The sequence below is a fragment of the Onychostoma macrolepis genome, chromosome 22 (genome assembly GCF_012432095.1).
Source record: "Onychostoma macrolepis isolate SWU-2019 chromosome 22, ASM1243209v1, whole genome shotgun sequence".
NCBI lineage: Eukaryota > Metazoa > Chordata > Actinopteri > Cypriniformes > Cyprinidae > Onychostoma > Onychostoma macrolepis.
The window spans coordinates 2,872,622-2,895,698 of record NC_081176.1 but is presented as its reverse complement, the minus strand read 5'-3'; the positions used below and the strand labels follow the sequence as shown (position 1 = coordinate 2,895,698).

At 36.6% G+C, this 23,077-nt stretch overlaps 3 protein-coding genes across 5 annotated transcripts; 2 read left to right on the top strand and 1 right to left on the bottom strand.

The window, feature by feature from the left end:
* Positions 1-4,784: 4,784 nt before the first annotated feature.
* On the top strand, positions 4,785-6,749 carry LOC131530129 (SLAM family member 9-like). The gene is made up of 6 exons (XM_058760252.1): positions 4,785-5,054; positions 5,283-5,612; positions 5,762-6,064; positions 6,159-6,269; positions 6,477-6,568; positions 6,699-6,749. Exons 1-6 carry the CDS (start codon positions 5,006-5,008, stop codon positions 6,747-6,749), a joined length of 936 nt encoding a protein of 311 aa, XP_058616235.1. The 5' UTR covers positions 4,785-5,005.
* On the top strand, positions 6,482-21,815 carry LOC131530645 (SLAM family member 5-like). Its single transcript, XM_058761020.1, has 5 exons — positions 6,482-6,568; positions 18,597-18,914; positions 19,585-20,079; positions 20,835-20,902; positions 21,222-21,815. The coding sequence occupies exons 2-4, from the start codon at positions 18,623-18,625 to the stop codon at positions 20,900-20,902; spliced, it is 855 nt and encodes a 284-aa protein (XP_058617003.1). The 5' UTR covers positions 6,482-6,568; positions 18,597-18,622; the 3' UTR covers positions 21,222-21,815.
* On the bottom strand, positions 7,524-15,909 carry LOC131530644 (uncharacterized). 3 transcript variants are annotated; one of them, XM_058761018.1, is made up of 5 exons: positions 15,655-15,909; positions 9,709-10,044; positions 9,145-9,513; positions 8,957-9,016; positions 7,524-8,578 (listed from the first exon to the last, which is right to left on the bottom strand). In XM_058761018.1, the coding sequence occupies exons 1-5, from the start codon at positions 15,743-15,745 to the stop codon at positions 8,454-8,456; spliced, it is 981 nt and encodes a 326-aa protein (XP_058617001.1). In that variant the 5' UTR covers positions 15,746-15,909; the 3' UTR covers positions 7,524-8,453. The 3 variants fall into 3 exon arrangements, 2 of the variants coding, with proteins under 2 accessions (XP_058617001.1, XP_058617002.1); XM_058761019.1 differs by having other exon boundaries at positions 7,524-8,563; XR_009268447.1 differs by lacking the exons at positions 7,524-8,578; positions 8,957-9,016; positions 9,145-9,513 and adding exons at positions 14,444-14,495; positions 14,661-14,725 and having other exon boundaries at positions 9,909-10,044.
* Positions 21,816-23,077: the final 1,262 nt, after the last annotated feature.

The following is a 23,077-nucleotide window of genomic DNA, read 5'->3' as shown; positions in this document are numbered from 1 at the left end:
GAGCTGAAGCGTGACGTTTCGCTGTTTCGCTGTTTCATGCATACGAGACACATCTTTTTAAGTTTCTGTTTGTAGTGATAGACGAACCGAATCGTAGAGATTCAAATCACACCTTCATGAAGCTTAGACTTATTTTGTGGACTGTGGAGAACTGCAAAGTTGCCATGTTTTTTCTTATAAATAATGCCCTGCATCAATGTTTCCACCCAATGCTGAATCTTAAACATAACATCCACCGCATTTCTCAGCCAGTCAGCAATTTTATAGCTTAGATTTAATTGCCTTTGCTTTTAACTTCTGCATGTGCTAGAACTCAAAACAAGCGGATGACAGCGCACCCGGCAAAAACGAAACTAATACAGCATTTGACCACTAGAGGGATCAATGCAGAAAAATGTGTGCTGTTTGCTTAGTCATCGATAGTAGGCCTACTGCTTACATTTTGGTTATAATGCTCACCATTTGTAGGCCTACCACTTGAAGGAAACAAGGAAAGAAATAATAATAATAATAATTACTATTTATTATTATTATTATACTACTTAAAAATCACAATTTAATATCTTCATAGAATGTAAGAAAAATAAATAGTCACTTCTTTTTTCAGACAGCAGTCTGATATCACATTACCACTTATTTCATAAATGCATGTGTGTATAATACAAGTAGAATTATAATAGTATTAGTAATCTTGTGTCCAAACTAGGAATTCACACTTTCAAGAATCCAGCTTTTTATGTGCGAGTATAAGTATTTTTAATGGCATTTATCAAATAAACATACAAGGAGCATTTGATTCATTCTTTTTTATTATTATTATTTTGTTGTTGTTTCAGAAAGATAACAGCGTTTATACAGGCTCAACTTTAAAGCACTTTTTTACATTTGCTGACACAAATTTAAGAAAAGACACATGATATTTCCCTTTTTTCACAAAATAAAAGCTCTTTATATACACAGATCATAAACATTTTAACAGCTTATATTAAAATGAAACATTTGTGTTGGTGAAACTAAAACATCCATGTCCAGTTCTTATTGATTTAAGCAATGGTATCACCCATATTACAGGCTAAGCCCCCAAGTGCACGCAAATCTTCATCACACAGTGATAATATAAGGCACAGTAGACAATTGACCATATGCACGGAGCGCTATTTAGAACTTCCGGATAAAGATAAGCCAGCTCGTAATCTTCCGGTGAAGCTCATTTTATATGTGCTATATATAGGTAGAGACTCACAAAAATATCTCCTGCCTCGTTCTTATCAGAAACTGAGAAACAAAATAAACGCAACACTGTAAATAATGATTGCGGAATTAACATACAGTTTCATATTATTAAAAAACATAATTTTATATGCAGAGTCTGGTAATCCCAGGAAAGTACCCACGTAAGTATAACTGTGCATTTAAATGCTGACAAATAAACACTATCGTAACTGTTTAGGCAGCTAGGCTAATGTTTTCAACAACGTCTTAATGGTATTCTCGATAATCAATATCTTACCTTCAAAGCCATGAACACATTTTTAAAATCTTATAAAATTTTAAGGCATTTATTATTTCTCAACTCTGTGTGGTAAAATTACCATTATTAAAGGTTCAGTTTTCATTCATGAAGACGACATGAAGAAATATGCTAAAAACATGTCTCGTGAAAAATAGACTTTTAAGAAGAAAATGAAATTACCGTTATAACCAAGAGATGGCAGTATAGGATCACTCATTGGCTGCAGCTGCCATTTCAACGCAGTTTTCAAGTCTTTTGATTTATTATAAAATAAATATTATAACAAATTTAGTACTTTATCGCACTGAAGTATAAAGTATAGCAACTGCAGGAAGTCACCAAGTCACAGACTATAATGCTGAATTATTTAAATACCTAGTCAAATACAAATTAAATGAGTTGGTATAACAAATAAATAATGCATTCAATATTTTGAAATGTTTAGATTTAATTTAAATAACGACATCGTTTAAGTTTTATCCAACACAGACCTGTAGTTTTGTTAGTCTGAATTTAGTCTGAATCACTTAATGCACAGCTTTATTTTGACATCAGCTCGTCGGGTGATTTCCGTCGCCGCTGTCAATCATAGCAATGATCGCGGCATGATTTAACGGATTCCCTCGCGTAAGTTTAACATTCGCATTTTGTAATTCCTGAAACGGAATACGTGGACGTTTGGTCATTTTAGACAAACAAAACTTTTCTCCTAATTGTGAATGGATTATGTAGAGAAACCGAGTAAAGGACGCTCCTCTTACGGCACAGTACACTTGACCGGATATGATTGAGCTGGCTTATCTACAACCAGGAAGTAACCGTGCATAAGGTCAATTAGATGGTATAAAATCACAATAAACATGCTTCATGAACAGGATGTTCATCTTTTATGCCTTACAGTAGGGCTGCACGATATATTGCATGCGATTGTAACGCGCATCTAGTCAAACTCTCAAACCGTGGATTGTTCTGTTTTAAGTTAAAGCACAACACAAAGGTACGTGCATTATTATTATTAACATTGTTCAATTTTTGAGCACAAATTACATTTTTGGCTGTTATACATTCCTAAACCCCAGGTTAGCGTTCTTATTTGCATATTTGAAGAGTTCAGAGGCAAAAGCCTCTAAGGAAGTCTGACGTTTTTCTTTCTGGCTACTACACTGTAAAAAGTGAAAGTTGACTTAACTTAAAAAAATTGAGGAAACCCCTTGCCTTAAAATTATTAAGTACATAATACATATATATATATATATATTTTTTTTTTAAGTTAAGTGAACTTGACAATTCACTTAACTTATTTTTTAAATGATCATTTACTTAAAAAAAAGGTAACGGGTTTCCTCAATTTTTTTAAGTTAAGTCAACTTATCACTTTTTACAGTGTATGTATAGGTTTCTATGCAAGTACTGGTACTTCTGAATGGGTTGAGGCTGGTATTAAGCGCATTTGAAGTGAAAGTACTTGATGAGCATATACTATGTTTGGAGAGCATTCACTCAGTATGGTTATCTCATTTTTGACCAAGATGGCTTTTAGAGGCTTTTGCAATGGAACTCTTCATTTGCGGAGTCAGTGTCATTGATTGGAAAAATGCACCATGCGGCCCGTTTACATAACGGATCCAGCATTATACATCATCATATAGATATTGTGCTATACTACAAATATTTTCCTGAGTGCATTTTTAATACTTCTTCAATTCCCTCAAATGCTGAAATGTCTGTTTATACAGTGCACTGAGATTCCATGAATATCCAAAGCATGAGAATATGAGGTACACGGTTGCTAAGCAACTGTAACATTCTAAAACCACATTGTTTCACATTACTCAAGTTAACATAATACGTACTAACAGCAAGATGTCAATAGCAAAATAACATAACCAGTAATGGTAACTATAGTATGTGAAGTGCACTTGTGTCTTACAGTACGCGGCCTTGTGCGATTGTATGTGTGTGCAGTCAAATACATTTCCTTGTCATAATGGCCATCTTGGCGAGAACAGTCAGTTAAAGAGGATGTAAACAGATGGGAATTGTCACTGGTGTTACTGTCACTGGTGTCACCTTCCTTATGGGTAATACCAGTGACTCCCATTTATAGATAAACTTAATTCAAATCTATTCATTTAGTTCTTTTGCATAAAATAGCACTAAGATTTTGTAATTCTAACTGTTCTCTATCATTGTTAATCCTCCTTTGGTCAGGTATGGCTAAATTGTGCAGCTGAGAAGAAGATACCTTACAGACAGCGTCTTTGTTGTACATTTTAGTTGTTTTAGTTCAAATGTTTTTAAAATGTCGTTTATGTTCTTCTACTAACTGCTTTCACTAATTGCCAAATGTAACAATTTAGTCTGATCTACTTAATTATAGCTGAAGAATAAGGATATTTGGTCTTATGTATGTCACTGATGATTCATTGTGTCACTGGCGTCACTGCGGGGTTTTTTCTGTTACATTAAATAAAATGTGTCACATGTAGCATGATATTCATTTTACATCCACTGAATGCTACACTCAAGAGATAAGATTTAAAGGATTGCATCATTACTTGTTTATAACTGTTTTTCAAATATTTTCATTGTTATGGCAAATACATGGTTGCGCAAATGAACTAACATAATTAAATCACACTTTTAACAAATAAATAAAACATTATCTCCTTATTTGTTGCATTAACATTATGTTACTGTAACTCTGACTACATGTGATGAAAAAAATAAATAGAGAAATAATATTCCATAAAAATATTTCCAAAGTAGTAAGGTAACACCAAATAAATAAATAAATAAAAGAAAAATCATGAAGCTTTCATTTATGTGTATTCATAAAGTGAAAAGGTAATCTAATAATGTGGTCGAAGCTTAAATGTTAGAAAAATAAATAAATCTTGCCATACTAAAAGTGGACGTTTCTGTAGAATGACCCTGTCTTCAAATTTACAGTTTGTCTGTCCAAGTATTGTATATACTTATAGCTGTTGAAGGGGATCAACTGTGAGGTTCATTAAAGCAGGAAGAAGCCCTTCACCTACAAGTTAAACACACATGCACTAAAAGCCCATGCATAAGTTGTTTGTCCACCCAACAGATCAAACCTTGTTTCTAAGGAAATCAGACTGCAGAAGGTTTCCGTTTCGATGCAAAATATGAGCTGCTATTGTTTCACCTCGACTGGCAATGCACGATGAAAGATGGTTTTAACCGTTTTACAGTTCACAACAACTGAAGGATTATAAACTATTTTCAAATCCACAATCTTTATTTTACCACTAAATTTTGGAAGATTTATAGAATATGACACTTTTTTTTGGCTATTAAAGCATTTAATGTCTTAATAAGAGCCAGAAGTATATTTATATACTATATAACATGCGGATCATGTGCGTTTGCATTAGGAGAGACAGACTCGTGGGAGGATTCACACCAGCTTGAGTATTTTCAGCAGATAGCCTTATTAGATCAGACAGAGAACTGGGAAAGAAAATGTTTTACATGCTTCTTTTGTTCTGTTTGTGCTGGAAGCATCTGATTGGTAAGTTATAAAAGCATTTCATGCCATTTTATTTGTTTTTGTTTCAGAAAATCAGCTACTACTGCTGTTCAAATTGGGGATTTGCATTTGCTTTTCTTCTCAGATCAATTGAATCAAACGGATTGTGAGATTTTCTTTATATTCAGGCTTCTTTTCTGCATTTCTGCTGTTGCTCTTCAGTTCAAATAAGAACCTTAATCTGTATTAAAACCTTTTCATTTTCTCCAGGTGGGTTTGGTTCACAGACAAATGAAAGACTGTCAGTGACGGAGGGAGATTCTGTTACTTTACAAACTAATGCTACTGAAATACATGAAGATGAAGACATACTGTGGTATTTTGGAGGCGAAAAATCTCTCATAGCTAAAATCAACAGAGAGACTAAAACCTTCTTCACATATGACGGTCCTGATGGGAGATTCAGAGACAGACTGAAGCTGGACAATCAAACTGGATCTCTGACCATCACAAACACCAGAACTGAACATACTGGACTCTATCAACTAGAGTTAAGTGGAGCAAAACTGATATCAAATACATTCAGTGTTTCTGTCTATGGTGAGTTGAGATAATTTGCCATCATTCGCATATTCTTGTTTTATTTTACTGCAACCACTTACATGATTAAATAATTTCAGTGTGCGAGATGACAAACACACTCACTAACTTAGATTTATCCGTATTTGTGTATTCTCTCATGTTTTCAGCTCGTCTGCCTGTTCCTGTCATCAGCAGTAACTCTTCACAATGTCCTTCATCATCATCATCTTCATCACAGCAGAATTGTTCATTGTTGTGTTCAGTGGTGAATGTGAGTCATGTGACTCTCTCCTGGTACAAAGGAAACAGTTTATTGTCCAGCATCAGTGTGTCTGATCTCAGCATCAGTCTCTCTCTACCTCTGGAGGTGGAATATCAGGATAAAAACACCTACAGCTGTGTGCTCAACAATCCCATCAGCAACCAGACCACACATCTGGACATCAGTCAACTCTGTCACACATGTGCAGGTACAGCAGCGCTGATATGTGTGTGTTTTTACTGACCTGGTCTCTGTATTTTTTAGTAGATCAGACTGATGCATTCACTTCTTTATGATTACAGCACTGGATGAAAAGTCTACTTCACATCACATGTTGACTTCTGCTGGATCTCTGATGATTGTAGCTGCATTCGGGATCTGCTGCATCTACAGGAAACACAAAAAAACTGAAGGCAAGTGTATCAGAAAGCAGTATTGGGTTTCACAGTTCCATTGAATTACACTTATATTGCAATAAGTATAGATGGTGCTACATACACATACCACTTAAACTTAGACAGTGTTGTTAATATTAGGCCTATACATTATATAAAAGGTAAAGATGTAGTTAAATTGCAGCTTTGTTTATAATGCATTGTTTTGTTTATATTATATTATAGGTGCTGTTGATGCTAATGTAACGGTTCAAACTCCCAAAGAAGAGATAACTTACACTGATCCTACATTCTGCAAACGAATTACACCAAAACTAGTAAGTTAATTTTTATTTCTGTGAGTTGTGTATGAGTTGCATGTGCTTCTGTGCTGATCTGACACATATTTACAAATGTTAAACCTCTTCTCTGAGGTGATCAGCGGTTCTCAATTGGTGTTTTTTACAGACAACCACAGAGGACACTCACGTGGAGTATGCACCTGTCTGCATGAGATGAATCTTCAGTCTTTTCAGTCCCTTTCACTAATGAGCACCTCTGAGCATTTTTGGTTTTGGTTTGTGATCTCTTACGTTTACAAGTTGTGGACAATTTTGGGGATTGCTGAGAATCCACACAGCCATGTATCTGAACTTAGCACAAATTTTGGAAAAGTACACAAATTTACATGCATGATATTGGTATAAAACTTACACATACACACTGGAAGTGCCAGTTTGAGAATCAAAGTAAAATCTGCTATGGCAGGGGTCCTTAATTCTGGCCCTCGAGGTCCACTTTCCTGCAGAGTTTAGCTCAAACCTTGATCAAACTCACCTTCCTGTAACTTTCTAGTAATCCTGAAGACCTTGATGAGCTTGTTCAGGAGTGTTTGATTAGGGTTGGAACTATACTCTGCTGGAAAGTGGACCTCAAGGGGCAGAGTTGAGAACACAGCTAAACTCTGCAGGACAGTGGCCCTCCAGGAGCAGGATTGGACCCCCCCTGCCTTATAAATATATACAGACGTGATTTGATCTGTTGCTTGAAATAAACCACGTGCACAAGAGTGCCTATCAATAAGTGGCTGATGTGCATTTGGCAGTGCATCGTAGAGGTGTGAACCTAGCATGCAGGTGAAGGGCTTTTTCCATTCCTGCTAATGTGAAACTTACCGTTTGCTTACCACCATGCAAAAAAAACAAAAAAAAAACACAGGAACTCAAACAGCACAGACAAAATCAATTTACAATGATTTATTTCCACGCGAAGGTGAATGAGTCACTCACAGGAGCAAGTCAAGTTACCTTTATTTATATAGTGCTTTATACTATACAGGCAGATTTACAATATTAAACAGGAAAATAGTGTGTTGATAATGCAAGAGGATAGTATCTGTGCAATCAAGTTGATGATATTGCCAGAAATGAAGTGTCCCCAACTAAGCAAGCCAGAGGCAACAATGGCAAAGAACCAAAACTCCATCGGTGACAGAAATAGAGAAAAACAGGCTCGGTCGGGGGGCCAGTTCTCCTCTGGCCAGACGAAACCAGCATGGTGTGGAGCAGAACTTCAGAATATTATAATGAGGACAAGTCAGACTCCACTATCCTATAGGCCTCTATTTACATGCTACATGCACTATTTCACTATTTTCACCAGTGTATTTTAGTGCATTTCAAAACTGTACAAAATAAATCACAGTGAAAAGTGTCAAGTCAATCCAGTTCAATTGTCATTCAAGTGTCGTGCCTCACAGGACCACAGTGCTACGTAAACATATTTGAACATACAGTACATGGGCATATACATGAAACATTATTCCTTTAGGTCATCATATTTTGGGAAGATATTCCTGCCTAGCAATTTTTCAACCAAGACTGAAAAGGAATATTTTTGGTTTAAAGTTTTTAGTTTCGGCCTGCAGCGATGCAATAGTGTCAGCTATAATAGCTCATATGCAGTTACAGCATTAAATCCCACGCATATAAAAGAACATGATTATTGAATAGCTGTCCACTGTAGTGACCACCATGCTTAACAGGGCTAGAATAACTACCAGTGTTAGTTGAATCCAGGAAAACGTCAGCTTCACTTTTTAGAGGATGCAAAACAGCCAGGATCCCATCATGATGCACAATCACATTGCAAGTCCTCATTGTGATGCAAGCATTTCATTAGCACTTTATGACACTGTCTGAAAGCTACATAGTTGTGACAGAATCATACATACTGTAAATAAAACTCTTCCTCTGTGAAAGGGGAGTATAGGTTTAGATTAATAAGATTACTTAATGAGGAATGCAGGATGGACATTTTATAGGTACGATTTCCTGTAAGAAAACAGACTGAACATAAATTAACAGGATTGATATTTCAGTTACAAAATACTCTTCAGTTTAACAAATCTTCAGCCCGATAAACTGAATCTCATTGTCATCTTCTGTACTACAGTAATGGATCGTGTTTGAATGCAGTGGCCGATGCTTTGGGATTAAAATACTATAAAAATAAGAATTTGGTTGTTTCTACAGCATCATGTGACTTTCTGCATGCAATTTGAAACAAAATTTCTAACTTGCAGTTAAAAATCCAGTCATATTCCCTAAATAACTTGCACATCTAAAATAGCATCACTATTTTAAATTCACTTATACTGGTGTTTTTGTAATGACTAAGTGAAATCACATCACAAAAACAGAAAACACACAACCACAAATTCTCACCTGCAACGACCAGCAGAACACCAACACATACTCCTGTTACAGCAAAGAAATACAGATAATCTGTAATACAAAAGACAGTCATTATTATTAGAAACTGATGACTATTGATTTTACTGAGATCTTCGACAATAAAAAAACATTCAAACTGCTCAAGGGGAAATTAACTGAATAGACTGAATTATACTCACCAGTGATGGGAACACTGAAGCTATTTTGACTCACAATGCTGATAATGTGGCGCCGACGAAAGCTGCTGCTGTTGGTGATGATCTCAAGATGATAAAGTCCAGAGTCTGTGATTCTGGTGTTCATGATGGTCAGAGATCCAGTCTGATGATTCAGCTTCAGTCTGTTTCTGAATCTAACATCAGCATCTTCACACTGATCATCTGTACAGATCCTACTGGGATCACCATTGATTTTTGCTATGAGAGTGTCATTGAAGTACCACATCATCAAATCTTTGGGGTTTTTCATTACACCAGGATCTAAAGTGACAGATTCTCCCTCCTTCACTGACTTGGTCTGCGTTTTATTCATCTCTGCACCAGGAACATCTGAAACACAAACCAACAGCTGCTGGAGGATATTATAATAGATTTCAGAATCCCATAATCTCTCCGACATTCGCATATGATTGTCATAATTGTCAGCTGCAACTGTACAGGTAAAGAGAATAGACAGCTTTGAAACTTACTGATGTAATAATAAACCCAGTAAGCATGTCTTCAAACATTTATTAAATGACTCACCATGGACAGTGATCCTAAATCTCTTTTCACTGATGCTTCTGCTGCTGATCACTTGTAGTTTATAAACTCCAGAGTCTGTGGTTCTGGTGTTCGTGATGGTCAGAGATCCAGTCTGATGATCCAGTTTCAGTCTGTCTCTGAATCTCTCAGTGCCTTTATTACACTGAACATCTGTACAGGTTTTACTGAGATAATCACTAATTTGGGCAATGCGAGTGTCACTAAAAAACCATTTAATCTTTTCTTGTTGGTTTGTTTTAACATCAGTGTGTAGAGTGACTGAATCTCCCTCCATCACTGACACTGACTCTCCGTCTGAATCAACACCAGATACATCTGAAGAAGAAAAGAACAGATAATTATAAGTAACTTCTAAGAACGTAGAATATATACAACAAACAAACAGGAAATTTTGTTTTTCTGCAAATTTCTAAATCTAAATGTTTTGTTGGTAATCAGCTTATGCTAAATTATGAGAAATTACATCACAAATAAAGTCAAAGTTTCAGTTTCAAGACAGAACACTGCTTAATACATTGCAAATAAGACAACTTTTACTAAGACTACAACATCAAAGCAGTAAGATTTCCAGAGGGCACTGCAAGTGCTGAGGAGGGTCCAGGAACAAAATGTCTCCATGAATTTCACGTTGTGGCAATATTTACTGCCACACATACTGTTTGTTTATCTATGCAAGTTGTGGGGCTTACTGATATTTCTTATTTAAACATGTTTTAAGTCAGCTTTGTTATATGTTACTGTATATATTATATCTATCAAATGACTGTTAAAAAAAATAGTGGAAATGACTGCACACTGTAACTTCTACAAATAGTTTATTTTGGGATTTTCTTCATGTCATTGTAATGCACTACTCCTTTTGAAAAGGAAACATAGTTGTTACGGTGTGCTTAGCTAATGAAGCACACGGAGTAATTTACAAACAGAGTCTTTTAATATAAATCCACACAAGAAACAGAAATAATCCAGGAGCAAGGGGTAGCAAACACAGATCAAATAATAGCAGACAAAAACCAGGGAAGAACACAGGCTTTAAATACTAGAAGTAATCAAGGGGAAAAAGAAACAGGCGAGCTAATTAACTAATCAAGGGAACTAAGGAAACTAGGTCAACATGTGACAGTAATCAACTCTTGCAGAACTATACACTTGGAATTAGGATACATCAGACACACTGGTAGACACTTGTAGGCACACTGGCACAGAACAGTAAATCTGATGACACATTTCAAGTGAAAGCACCAAATATCTTCTTGCGCCTCTCACAACCAGCAATACATTTTTGGCACACCAACTTCTTGTCCAAAAGGTCCAACTTGTCTTGGTGAACGTGACACACTGTGACATGATTATGTCTCTTTTGTGACATCCTTGAGCGTAGCCAAGTTTTGAACCTTCTAAGAGCACTAAAGCTCCTTTCTACTTCTGAAGATGAGACTGGTACAACCAGGAGCAACCTGACCAGAGTTGCCACGAACTTCCACTGACAAACCATTAAGAATGTTTGCTGCCTCCATACTGGACCCAAACTGATAGTTATGTCTAAACATGGGTAATTGAACTGCAAGCAACTGGCTGTTGATCTCAGGATACTCACCACACTGCATCAATTTGTTCAGTGAGCAGAGTATTCTCTAGTTTTTGCAAGATCAGTAGACCTTCCTGCTCAAAACGCTCACTGAGTGCCAACTCCGCAACATCAAGGACCTGATAAAACTAAATTCTGTAATGCTCTGTTGCTGTTTTTGGCTTGTATGTGCTTGCTTCTAGACTAAAACGCTTAGGCAGTTGTCTCAGTTCTGGGACTTTGATAGGCTCTAGGTTTAGCAAATTGACAGTTGCTTTCTCAAAAGACTTTGAAAGGCATCTTCATTTCTTTTGTCTTTCAAAACAGACTGAACACAAGAAACTGCAGCTTTCATGCCAGTTTGTGTTTTTCTTTGGAGCGAGGCATTCAGACATTCCAACTCTCCAATCACAGCTCTTGCCAACACAAGACCCAGGACGGTCTTGCCTTTGAGAAACTGTTGGTGCAAGCCATTGGCAGTGGATGCACTATGAGCATTGCTTTTTGACATTTCCTCTAAGGAAGTGAGCACAGAATCATACTGCTTGAGAACAGATGTTATTGCTTGGTGTCGTACCGTCCATCTTGTTTGACAGAGAGGCTTTAGAGTGCTTGAGATACCATGATCTGCCGTAGCAATCTGGTTAAACATTTCTTTGAATTTACCACGTAAGCCACACAAATTTCCAAGCTGATGCACCCAGTCAAGAGAATCTCTCAGCAGTTTTGAAGCTGTGCATGCCGTTTGAGTGACTAGGTTCACATAATGTGCTCCACAGTGCACATATAAAGATAAAGGCTGTTTCTTTCTAATTACAGCCTGTGTTCATGAGTATTTGCCAGACATATTGGCTGCACCATCCAACCTGGTCTCATAGAAATTCGTACCTCTGCGCACTTTTTGTGTGACACCGTTTTACGTACCTTGCTGCACGTTTCGCCGCAGTTTCAAATAGAAATGTCCACTGAGTGGCGCTAAAACACAGGTTCAATATGTGAACACTGGCACGTTTTTATTACGTAGATATTGGTACGTATTGCTGTTTTTTTATTATGTTGCTTTAGATACGTATTGTGGCGGTTCAGAATTCAAATATCCGGGGACTATGGGGTAGGTTTAGGGCTGGATTTGGTGTAAGGCGTATTCGCCCTACACCAAATCCAGCCCTAAACCTACCCGATAGTGTTAACAAATGCAAAACTGATATAAAAGCATATTAACTGATGCAACTGTGCCATTTGAACTTCCTTTTATGCAGATTTTAACTGCTTTGTCAAACCGTAGTTTCACGGGATTCAAACCGGTGCTCCTCATCTCCTAAGTCCGTCTCCGTACTCCGTGAGCTACCGAACAAACTTATCAGCAATGAAAACCCATAGATATGAAGCTGGATGTGTGCGATGTTAACGTTCAAACGCATCAGTTTTCAAATCTCCCAGCATATTAATATTGTTTTGAAGTCATAGCATGATATTCTTCAAGTAATTGTGCCAAAATTACGCTTTATTAATCGCAACTCTGTAAATTTGTGTGAAAATGTTCATTTATTTTGGAAACTGCAGTGATATGTACTTATTGGTACGTATTTCATGGCACGCTAAAAAGTGCACCCAGGTACGTAAATGCCATGAGACCAGGTTGGCACCATCATATGTCTGGCCACGCAATGCAGATAATGTCAAATTTAATCGAGAGTACATCTATTGCCATTTTTGCAAGACACTCTCCTGTAGTGTCTGTCACTGCATAAAAACCAATGAATTCCTCGTGAGGAAGCAAGTCGTGGTCAACATAACGAAGACAAACAGACTCTTGCTCTGTGCCAGAGACATCTTGTGTTCCATCAACAATTAAGGCGAACTGAATGACAGGAAGGGATTGAATGATATCAGCTATTCCTCTGATGATGGCATTGCTCATTATTCTGAGTATGTCATTCTGAATTTGAGGATTTGTGTAATTATGCTTTTGTGCTAGCCACTTGTAAAGGGCTGGATCATCTGCTGCTTTGCATTTTAGAAGTTGGGAAAAATTTCCCCTCTCTTCAGCATGACCTCTCAATGCAATACCTTGTCAAGCCAAATACTGAATACACCCTACAATCTTGAGCAGTGCATTTCTTGCTTCCTCCTGTTGTCTAGAAACACCTGAGGAGAGCTGTGAAGCTATGCTGTTTGTTTCCTGAGCATACACAGTTGATTCATGGCAGTGGGAGTGACTTTTAGCATGAGCTGTAAACTTTTCGACTGCCTTTTTCCAATTCCTAAAGCCAGTGCTCACAAATGCAGGGTCTAACTTAGAAGCAAGCATTGTTTTCTTTGAGAGGACTTTTGCGCAATAAAAGCATAAAACACCTTTTAAAGTGGCACTGTAATGCAGCCAAGGAAACATCTGAAACCATTTTTGCTGAAAGCGCAAGACATAGTTTGCTCTAGTCTGTACTATGAACTTGGGATCGGGATGTGCAGGCTTAAAGCAAGTGGTGATTTCTGATTCTTGAAATCCTTCACTGTCCCCGTTTCCTGTGCTCAGCTGGTCCCTTACATTTGGATCACCCTGAAACTAACATGACAAAAGCATTTTTACACACTAAATAACTCCCTGGTATATTGTATATGGTTGCAACCTGCAAATTGCATATATTTATCATATCAATAATTCTTCCCTATTAGTTACCTGCTCATCTGATATGGCTGTCTGTCTTCTCTCCTCACCCTGTCCCTCACTGTGATAAATACACATTACAGTTTTAGCTGGTTTTATTGACATCTAACATTTACATGTCTTTTCTGTACTGTCTGTTTGCATTTACTTGATCAGATGTTCTTCCTCTACTTCTACTTGATTGGTCTACTCTGCAACTACTTTCACCTTGGATCTGATATAAGAGAAAGTCCACTAAAGACAACTAAAACAACAAAAGCTAGCATAACAAACCACATTGCTACGGTCTATTCTAAGCAGTATTTCATTTTTTAACTATTTATTATGCATTTTGTTTATGCTAAATATTTTACTTGACCAAATAAACTTTTTTTTTCTCTTTTTTTTTTAATCACAGCATAGATCAGAGTCATAGCATACACACAGATGTGTATAGTTTGTGTATTATCAAATATATATATATAAATATTTATGCACCTCACCCTATTTTCTTACCAGCTCATCTGAAACATCTTTGTGTCTGCTGTCTTCACCCTGTGATATAGATAAACCAGAAAAAATGTATCGATTGAAAACTTTAACATGAACTTGACTAACTATAAATCTGTTTACTGGACTCCTTAAAACATTTAAAGACATTTAATGTTTTTTAACATTTAATAGCCCAATTTATTGTTTGAATCATCACATCATCATTACCTGATCAATTGTTCCTCCTCCCCCTCTTCTTACTGCTCTGCCCTGATACTACTTTCACCTTGAATCTGATGTAAGAAAATATTTGATCAAATTCTTTTATAATCATAACAGTGAAATGATTAAAGAAATACATTAACTATGAAATTAAAACCGCCAATAGATGTCAGCTAGAGCTATTTTTGATAACTTGCATAAATTGCAGTGAATTAGCTAGCTAGCTTCAATAGGAGGTGTCTCTTTCTGCGTGGTCTTGCTTCGGGTGTGCGTCAAGCCGCCTGTCAGTACCAAATTCAGTTGACTTACGTGGTTCATTATGCTTTTAAAAATGTATCAAACATGTCCCGCTCTTTCTTCGCATTCATCAATGTTTCTTTGGTACTCGTGTATAGCAGTCCTTTATTTGCTTTATTTACGTTATATTTACAGAAAAACTATATAGAAAAATCTCCCTGAATTTCGCCTCGCGCACCCCAAGGAGGCACGCGCCACGAGTTAGATTATAATATTATTATCATACCTCTCTCTCAGTCTCGACATTTGTTTGATTCTTTTTAATTTTTGACCAGTAATTCATAATAGTCTGCTGAGCAGCGCTTCTCTTCATTTTCAGAGCTGACGTTACGTGATCTTCCAGTCAGCACCACAAAGTGCGAAGCAATAGTTGGGAGTTACCAATTTGTGCAATGGAGGGGGACTTTAGTTCTTTATTGATAAATTCGTACTCGATTCGGCACGAAGAAACAATGTTACAAAATATATCGATTCTACATGTATTGCTAGTTTTGAATATTGGGGTACCTTTCCCCATCCCCCACAAACTACGCCCCTGGTTGAGACTGTATTCACGTGAATATCAAGCCCTGCATTTAGACATACATTTTATATTAATTATCTTGTTTTCATTATTGTTGAATATTGAAATTGAAACTAAAATTAGGTTAACTGCAAGCCCAAGTATCATCTTTAAAAAAAAAAAAAAAAATGCATGCCTTACCAGGCTGTAAACCCCAGACTGGGACGAAAATGAAGAGGCTCACCACCTTCACTCTGAAAAACGAATGCAGATTCAGTGGAAACAAAAACATTTTCTGTCCCTATGTCGACGCCTACATAAAAAGCACTGTGCTATAAGTGCTAACCCCACTCCCTGGTGATGCTATGCCTGATACCGAGGCTTCGTAGCTTGTATCGAGAATGTCAGGAAGCCTATACTTCCAGACGGAGCTCCGTATCGAGGCTTGTATCAATGTTTTCATCACCGCGGGCCAAATTCAAAAACGAAACTAAAATTAGATCATCTTCTTTGAGAGCCCCTGGGGCCTCATGTATAAACGTTGCGTACGCACAAAATGGGCATAGAAATGTACTTACGCTGTTTTCCAAGCACATATCTGGATTTACCAAAAAAATGAACTTGGCGTAGGCTAATATGTGCGCACCGTATGCTCTTGGTTGTGCATACGCACTCTTTTTCCTGGAGTAATGAAGTAAACAATGATTTTAAACTGTTTTCATTTCGATATACACATTTACATTAAATAGCCTATTCCACTCTCATCAATGGAGATAAGCACTGAAATTAGGTTATATAAAGTCATTACACAGAAGTTAAACCAAAATTATATGAATTTAGACATATTTGATACGCTTAATCACTTTTCCTGTGGCATGCAATGTTTTAATGACAGCGATGAGTGCTATAATAATTCATATATTTAACCTAAACTGCGCATCTCATGTTATGAGATTTATTTTAGCGAGAACAATGATCAATGATGCACACTTATTTCGATATTATGGCGGACACTGCTGGATTCGGTGGTCGCACGGTCCATAGTCCGGTTTGAATAATGTGTCAATTCACATTTAATTTCACATTTCAACTTCCGGGAGCCATGAAGCTAGCAGAACAATCTCGAGGTTACAGGTTTGGTTTCAAGCTGACAAAACCAAACCAATTCAATCAGGTTTTACTGGTACAATGATGATGATCATCAACTATTTCTGTCAAGTCGGACTTTGATCCTGAGTTCTATGGAGCAACATGAAAGTGTGAAATCAATAGCAAACAGGAGAGAGTCAGTGTGATTCACTTCTGTCTTTTCCTGAAGGTTAAGAGCTTGATATACAAAAACATGAAAAATTTAAACACACGAAAATAGGCCATAAAAGAGGACAACTAAAAGTTTATATCATTATTATCACTCACCAGACAAACACACCTGAGCCTCACTGATGTATTGTGCAACTTAAGAAACACCACAACCCACATCCTTCACACCTCCTCCTTAAGCATTTATGCAGATTAATTCATGCCAGTAGAGTGAACACAGCATACAGTACTTTAATATATTCTTATACCCTGATGAATATTATTCTATAAACAGTCTAGGAAATTATTGCTATTTTCAACCATATTATGACTCAAATAGTATTAGGCTATTTCATGTTTTAATAGTTTGATTCTATCACAATAATGTGAAATATATCAGTATCTTTGTTTATATTCATCAGGTCCGCTCATGTCAATAGTTCAGCCCATTTCAGAGGTTAATAAAAACAAAATAAAAACCTTTAGAAGATGTCTTATAGTAATATCAGAAGACACATAGAAAAGGATACAGTATTATTATACATGGTTTCTTCATCATGTTTTTTTTGTTTCCGTACATTGAAGAGTCATAGACAGGAAGAAGCCCCTTGTCTACAATCTAAACACACATGCTCTAAAATGCTCAATGTGACCTATAGCTTTTTGGAGCCCAAAAGGTTCAAACCATGTTTGTGAAGAAACCCAGCCGCAGTAGGTTTCAATTTGACTCAAAGGCCGAGCTGCTAGTGCCAGTGTATACTTCAGTAAACCTGGTAAAGTGAGATTGGAGAGGGTTTTAACCTTTATGCATGCAAAAAAAAAAAAAACTGAGACCTTCAACTATGTAATTATACATAATATAATATATATTTTCAACCATTTTAAAAGCACTAGGGTTGGGCTTTCACCATGAAACATGGTTAATTCATAAGTCACACAATATTTCTCTAATTTCAGCTATTTAACTATTTACCTTTCAAAAACAGTATTAAATTATAAATATATTAAATAAATTTAAAACTAGATATAACATGCATTTAGTGTGTGTGTGCGTGTGTGTGTGTGTGTGCGCGCGTGCGTGCGAGTGTGTGTGTGTGTGTGTGTGTGTTTGTGTGTGTGTGTGTGTGTGTGTGAACTATGAGGGTCTTCAAACTCTGTCGGAAAAAAGTTCACACACCAGATAACCAAGTGTTTTCAGCAGATAGTCTCATTGGATCGGACTTTTCCCTTATTTCCATCACAAATGTTTGTTTTGTTCTGTTTGTGCTGGTGGCATCTGATCGATAAGTTATAAAAACATTTTTATGGCTTAATTTCTTTCCATTAGTAATAAACCTATAGTGCTATTGTTCAAAGTAGATCTGCTGTGTAAAATTTCATGTTGTTCTAAATCTTAATTTCACAGATTACAAAAGCAAATCCATTTTTTGTATTTGTTTTTCTAAATACAACTGCATTAACAACTACAAAAGTCATGGAAAGTCAAAGTCACAAAGTATGGGAAACCTGAATTAAATTAAGCAAGCTTGACTTATCTTATGATCTAAAAATATTCCTTTTTAAAATTATATTAAATCCAGCAAATTGAAACTTGTACCTCCAAGCTGTAATTAATTTATCATGTAACTTCATAAACTCATTTTACTATACAGCATATAAAACACCATTAAATGAAATTAGTGGTTCACACATATGTCTGTTCAGAGAGTTCACCTTTACTTTTATTTATTTATTTATTTTTGTCTCTGCTGCTGTTCTTCAATTCACCTTTACACATTACAAATTGATTTCATGCTTTTTAAACCAACAAAAGTCTTAATCTGAGACCTTTTCATGTTTATCAGGTGTGTTTGGTGAATCCGTGTCAGTGATGGAGGGAGATTCTGTCACTCTAAACACTGATCTTACGGAAATACATGAAGATGAAGACATACTGTGGCAATTTGGAGCTGAAAAGATCTTTGTAGCTGAAAACAATGGAGAAGCAGGACATTTCTCTACATATTATGGTCCTGATGGGAGATTCAGAGACAGACTGAAGCTGGACAATCAAACTGGATCTCTGACCATCAGAAACATCACAACTGAACATGCAGGACTCTATCAACTAGATATTAGTGCAGTGAAACTGTCTTCAAAAACATTCAGTGTTTCTGTCTATGGTGAGTAGAGATGATGCCTCTATCAAATATGTACAGATTCTTGTTTTATTAAAGGAATTAGGTTCAGTACAAGTTATGTTTAATCCATGGCATTTGTGGCATAATGTTGATTAGCACAAAAAGAATATAAAATCATCCCTAATCCAAAAAAAAAAGAGAAGAAAATCAAGGTCACAGTGAGGCACTGAAATCAATGGGGCATTTTTGGAGTGTTTAAGTGGAGTTTTGCAGCACTGGAGAGATGTTAGAGAGCAGGGAACGGACGCTGAGGTTCATATATTTCCTATGTCTCGACTTGATACGTGAGTAACATTGGTTTTGCTGTGTTTCACAGAATCATGATATGCAGCTGTTGTAATGAACTTCCACGAGTTGTCGGATGCGCCAGCTGTTAGTCATTGCCTGTGTTGCATAAAGAATTTGGTGCCGGAGAAATGAGAGGGTGGGGAGTATTTGTTTAGGCGTCGCTTTCAAAATGCTGTGGATTGAGCTTTACTTGTACTGACACCAGAATAACTATTTTATATATTTTAAACTATTTTAACAGTTTACATATTGAAATGTGCTGTTCATTTTATAGTTTGAGATGACGGAACCCGTCACTGACGGTCAACACACTGCACCGTTTAGATTTACTCATATTTCTGTTTATTCTCTCATGTTTTCTCAGCTCGTCTGCCTGTTCCTGTCATCAGCAGTAACTCTTCACAATGTTCATCATCACAGCAGAATTGTTCATTGTTGTGTTCAGTGGTGAATGTGGGTCATGTGACTCTCTCCTGGTACAAAGGACACAGTTTATTGTCCAGCATCAGTGTGTCTGATCTCAGCATCAGTCTCTCTCTACCTCTGGAGGTGGAATATCAGGATAAAAACACCTACAGCTGTGTGCTCAACAATCCCATCAGCCACCAGACTCAACATCTGGACATCAGTCAACTCTGTCACACATGTTCAGGTATGTCGGTGGTCATGTTAACATTTATTAAAAAAGCTCATATATGGCATTATAGTCAGACAGATTCATGGCTCATTTTGTTCATTACAGAAGAGGGCCTGCCCTTATTTTACATATTGTTGATTTCTGCTGCTGGATCTCTGTTGATTGTAGCTGCAGTCACAATCTTCTGGATTTGGAAGAGATGTAGAAAAATTGATCAAGAAGGCAAGTGTTACAAAAAAAAAGAGAGTAATATTATTATTACTATTATTATTATTAAATATTGCCTAAATATTTTGATATATTGATAGCTCTAATTATCATTTAAATCACAGTAATTCTCTCTATTATTAGGTTATTAAGTTTGGCCATTCATGCGGATTATACTCATGTCAGGATACAATATCTATAAATCATTCATTCATATCTATGATCAAAACAATGACACTGCGCAGCACTCCTCACTCATATCACTCACACAAAAACAGATTCCTAATCTTCTAAGACAAATCTGTATGAATTCAGTAATAATAGGTGAAGTGACATGTGACCAAGTATGGTGTCCCATACTCGGAATTTGTGCTCTGCATTTAACCCATTCAAGTGCACACACACAGCAGTGAACACACACACACACACACACACACACACACACACACACTGCACGCACGCGCGCACACACACACACACACGCACACACACACACTAAATGCATGTTATATCTAGTTTTAAACTTGTTGAGATTCTATGGAAATGACATTTCACATACAAGGAATGCCAATAGCTTCACTTCTGTTAAACATCCCATCTGGGTTTGATTTATAAGTTATTTGTACAAATGCATGTCTTTCTAAGTTTAATGACAAATACATACTCTGCAAGAAACTTTAGCCCTAATAACAAGTTTTGAAAAAAAAAAAAGATGTAGTTAAGACTGGGTTGTCTTGTTTTAATCCATCTATTATTGCTGTTGTTAACAGTTCAGACTCGTGAGGAAGAGATAACTTACACTGTTCTAAAGTTCTACAAAAGAAATACACACAAATAGGTAAGATCATTTATTCCTGTAGCGTGTCTCTGTATCAATTGATGCCCCAAATTGTGTAACTAAACAATTGTATCCAATTCCTTTACAATTTCATGTCATCATTAATAACCACTCTGGAGCTACAAGATATAACATTTTTATTTTTATTTTATTTTATTTTATTTCTCTCAAACAAAACATTTTTACAATCATTTACAGAATCAGTCTTCATATAGGCAATATATCAATCTTTAGAATGAATTTGTCACATTTCTATTTAAAATATTTTATTATTATATCATATGTGCTCTGTGTTGTTTTGTTTTTGTTTTTTTAACAGAATGTCAAAGAGGAAGGACATGTGGAGTATGTACCTGTCGCCATGAGGAACCTCCTATGAAGGTTTTGGGAGTTTGGAAACCACATGATAATCACCACATGTAGCACTATTGCTGGCTTATTGAATCATTCCAATACTAAAGTCTCAGAAGTAATTGGGACTATGTGTATAAATGACCAAATAATAACAAAAACAAATATTCAATACAGTAATCAAAGATAGTCAAAGTAGTCCTTTAATTAAAATTTGTCTGTTTATTAACATCTTTACACAACTGCATAAGCATGTGTCCTGCTGGACATTTGTTGTGTTTGATGTCAGTTTGTGAGTGTGTGTCTGAGGTGTCCATATTGTGTCTGTAAATAGCGTGTAGATGAAGAGCCATTTTCCCAATTCTCACTCAAGTTCATAAATTAATAAAAAATGCTTGTGAGATCTTACTGTGTGAGTACGACGTATGAAAATATCATATGTGTATGTAAAATATTATTGAGATTTATATTCAAAGGCATATGCATATCTCTATATTTCCACAACCTTACATGCTATTAATGTGTTTCTGTGGATAAGCAGTGCTAGTTTAGGAAAATGTTATTTCCAGATAGTTGAAGTTATTTCTAAGAAGTTTCAATTATTCTTAATTTCACATCTATATAAAGATCATATCCTGTTTTGTCTGTCAGTTCCTGGAAGTTTTTGTAAAAGTGAAAGTGTTGGCCAAGTACGGTAATGCATGCTCGGAATTTGTGCTCTGCATTTATTCCATTCAAGTGCACACACACAACAGCGAGTAGTAAAACCCACACACCGTGTAGTACATCATCTGACAGCGGGGACTTTGGTCATGTTAACCACACAAACCTTGCCCCTTCAACATTTCATTAAATAGAAAGTGTGCATACCACTGGATACTAGAGCACCCTCTAGTGTCCAAAATAAGACTCTGGAAGAGTGTGAAGAAAAAAAAAAAACTCCTGTCTGAATCATTCAGACTGAATCACAAACCAATGCACTTCGTATTGCTAACACGTTTAAACAACTCATTTAAAAGAGCCAACTCAAAAAAAGTTACTTATTCATGAATCAGGCATCGCTGGTTCTGATTCATCACAGGTAGATAAAGGTTGTGTCCATTAACATAATATGTGAGTTGGCTGGGTGGGACATGTCCCCATCAGTTTTTTTCAAAGTTTTTCCACTTTCTGAAAGCCATTGCAAAAATAGGTCTAGAATGCGGAAAGCAATGCAAAGTAAAATCATCTCTGATCCGTCATTCTTCATAATTTAACATCGTTCTTCATTCATGTAACACACGATACATCTGTGCCAACCAGACAGGCCTGATCTTTAAACTGTCACACATATATCAGGATTTCTAAACAATAAATTGCGTAATCATGTGTGTCATGCTACACAATCCGGACCGTATGTGCTCTTTCATTGTGAATGTAAAAAATGTAAACATTGCATTATATTTAGACATTTAGATTAAATATACCACACTCATGAATGGAATTACACATTTACGGTACAAATAGAAATATGGATGCACTGCTCTGGGAATAGACATATTATTAATAACAGCAAGGATTGCTTGGCTATTAAAGTCAACAGAGCAAAACACAAACATAGTCCATGGTGCTGTGACAGAATGCCCCCTCTCAGAAGGCGCATCATAGCGCCATAACAGAGGAATTCAGGGAGGGATGGAGGGGGCTTTGGAGGTGGCCGAGGCAATGCCACAGGCAAGGAGCAAGGAGATTCAGGCGGAGGATGACTATTCAGGAGAAGACGGAACTGAAGGGTCCAGGGTTGTGCAGACGTATGGGGGAAAGCCAGGGAGGTGCCTTGAGCAG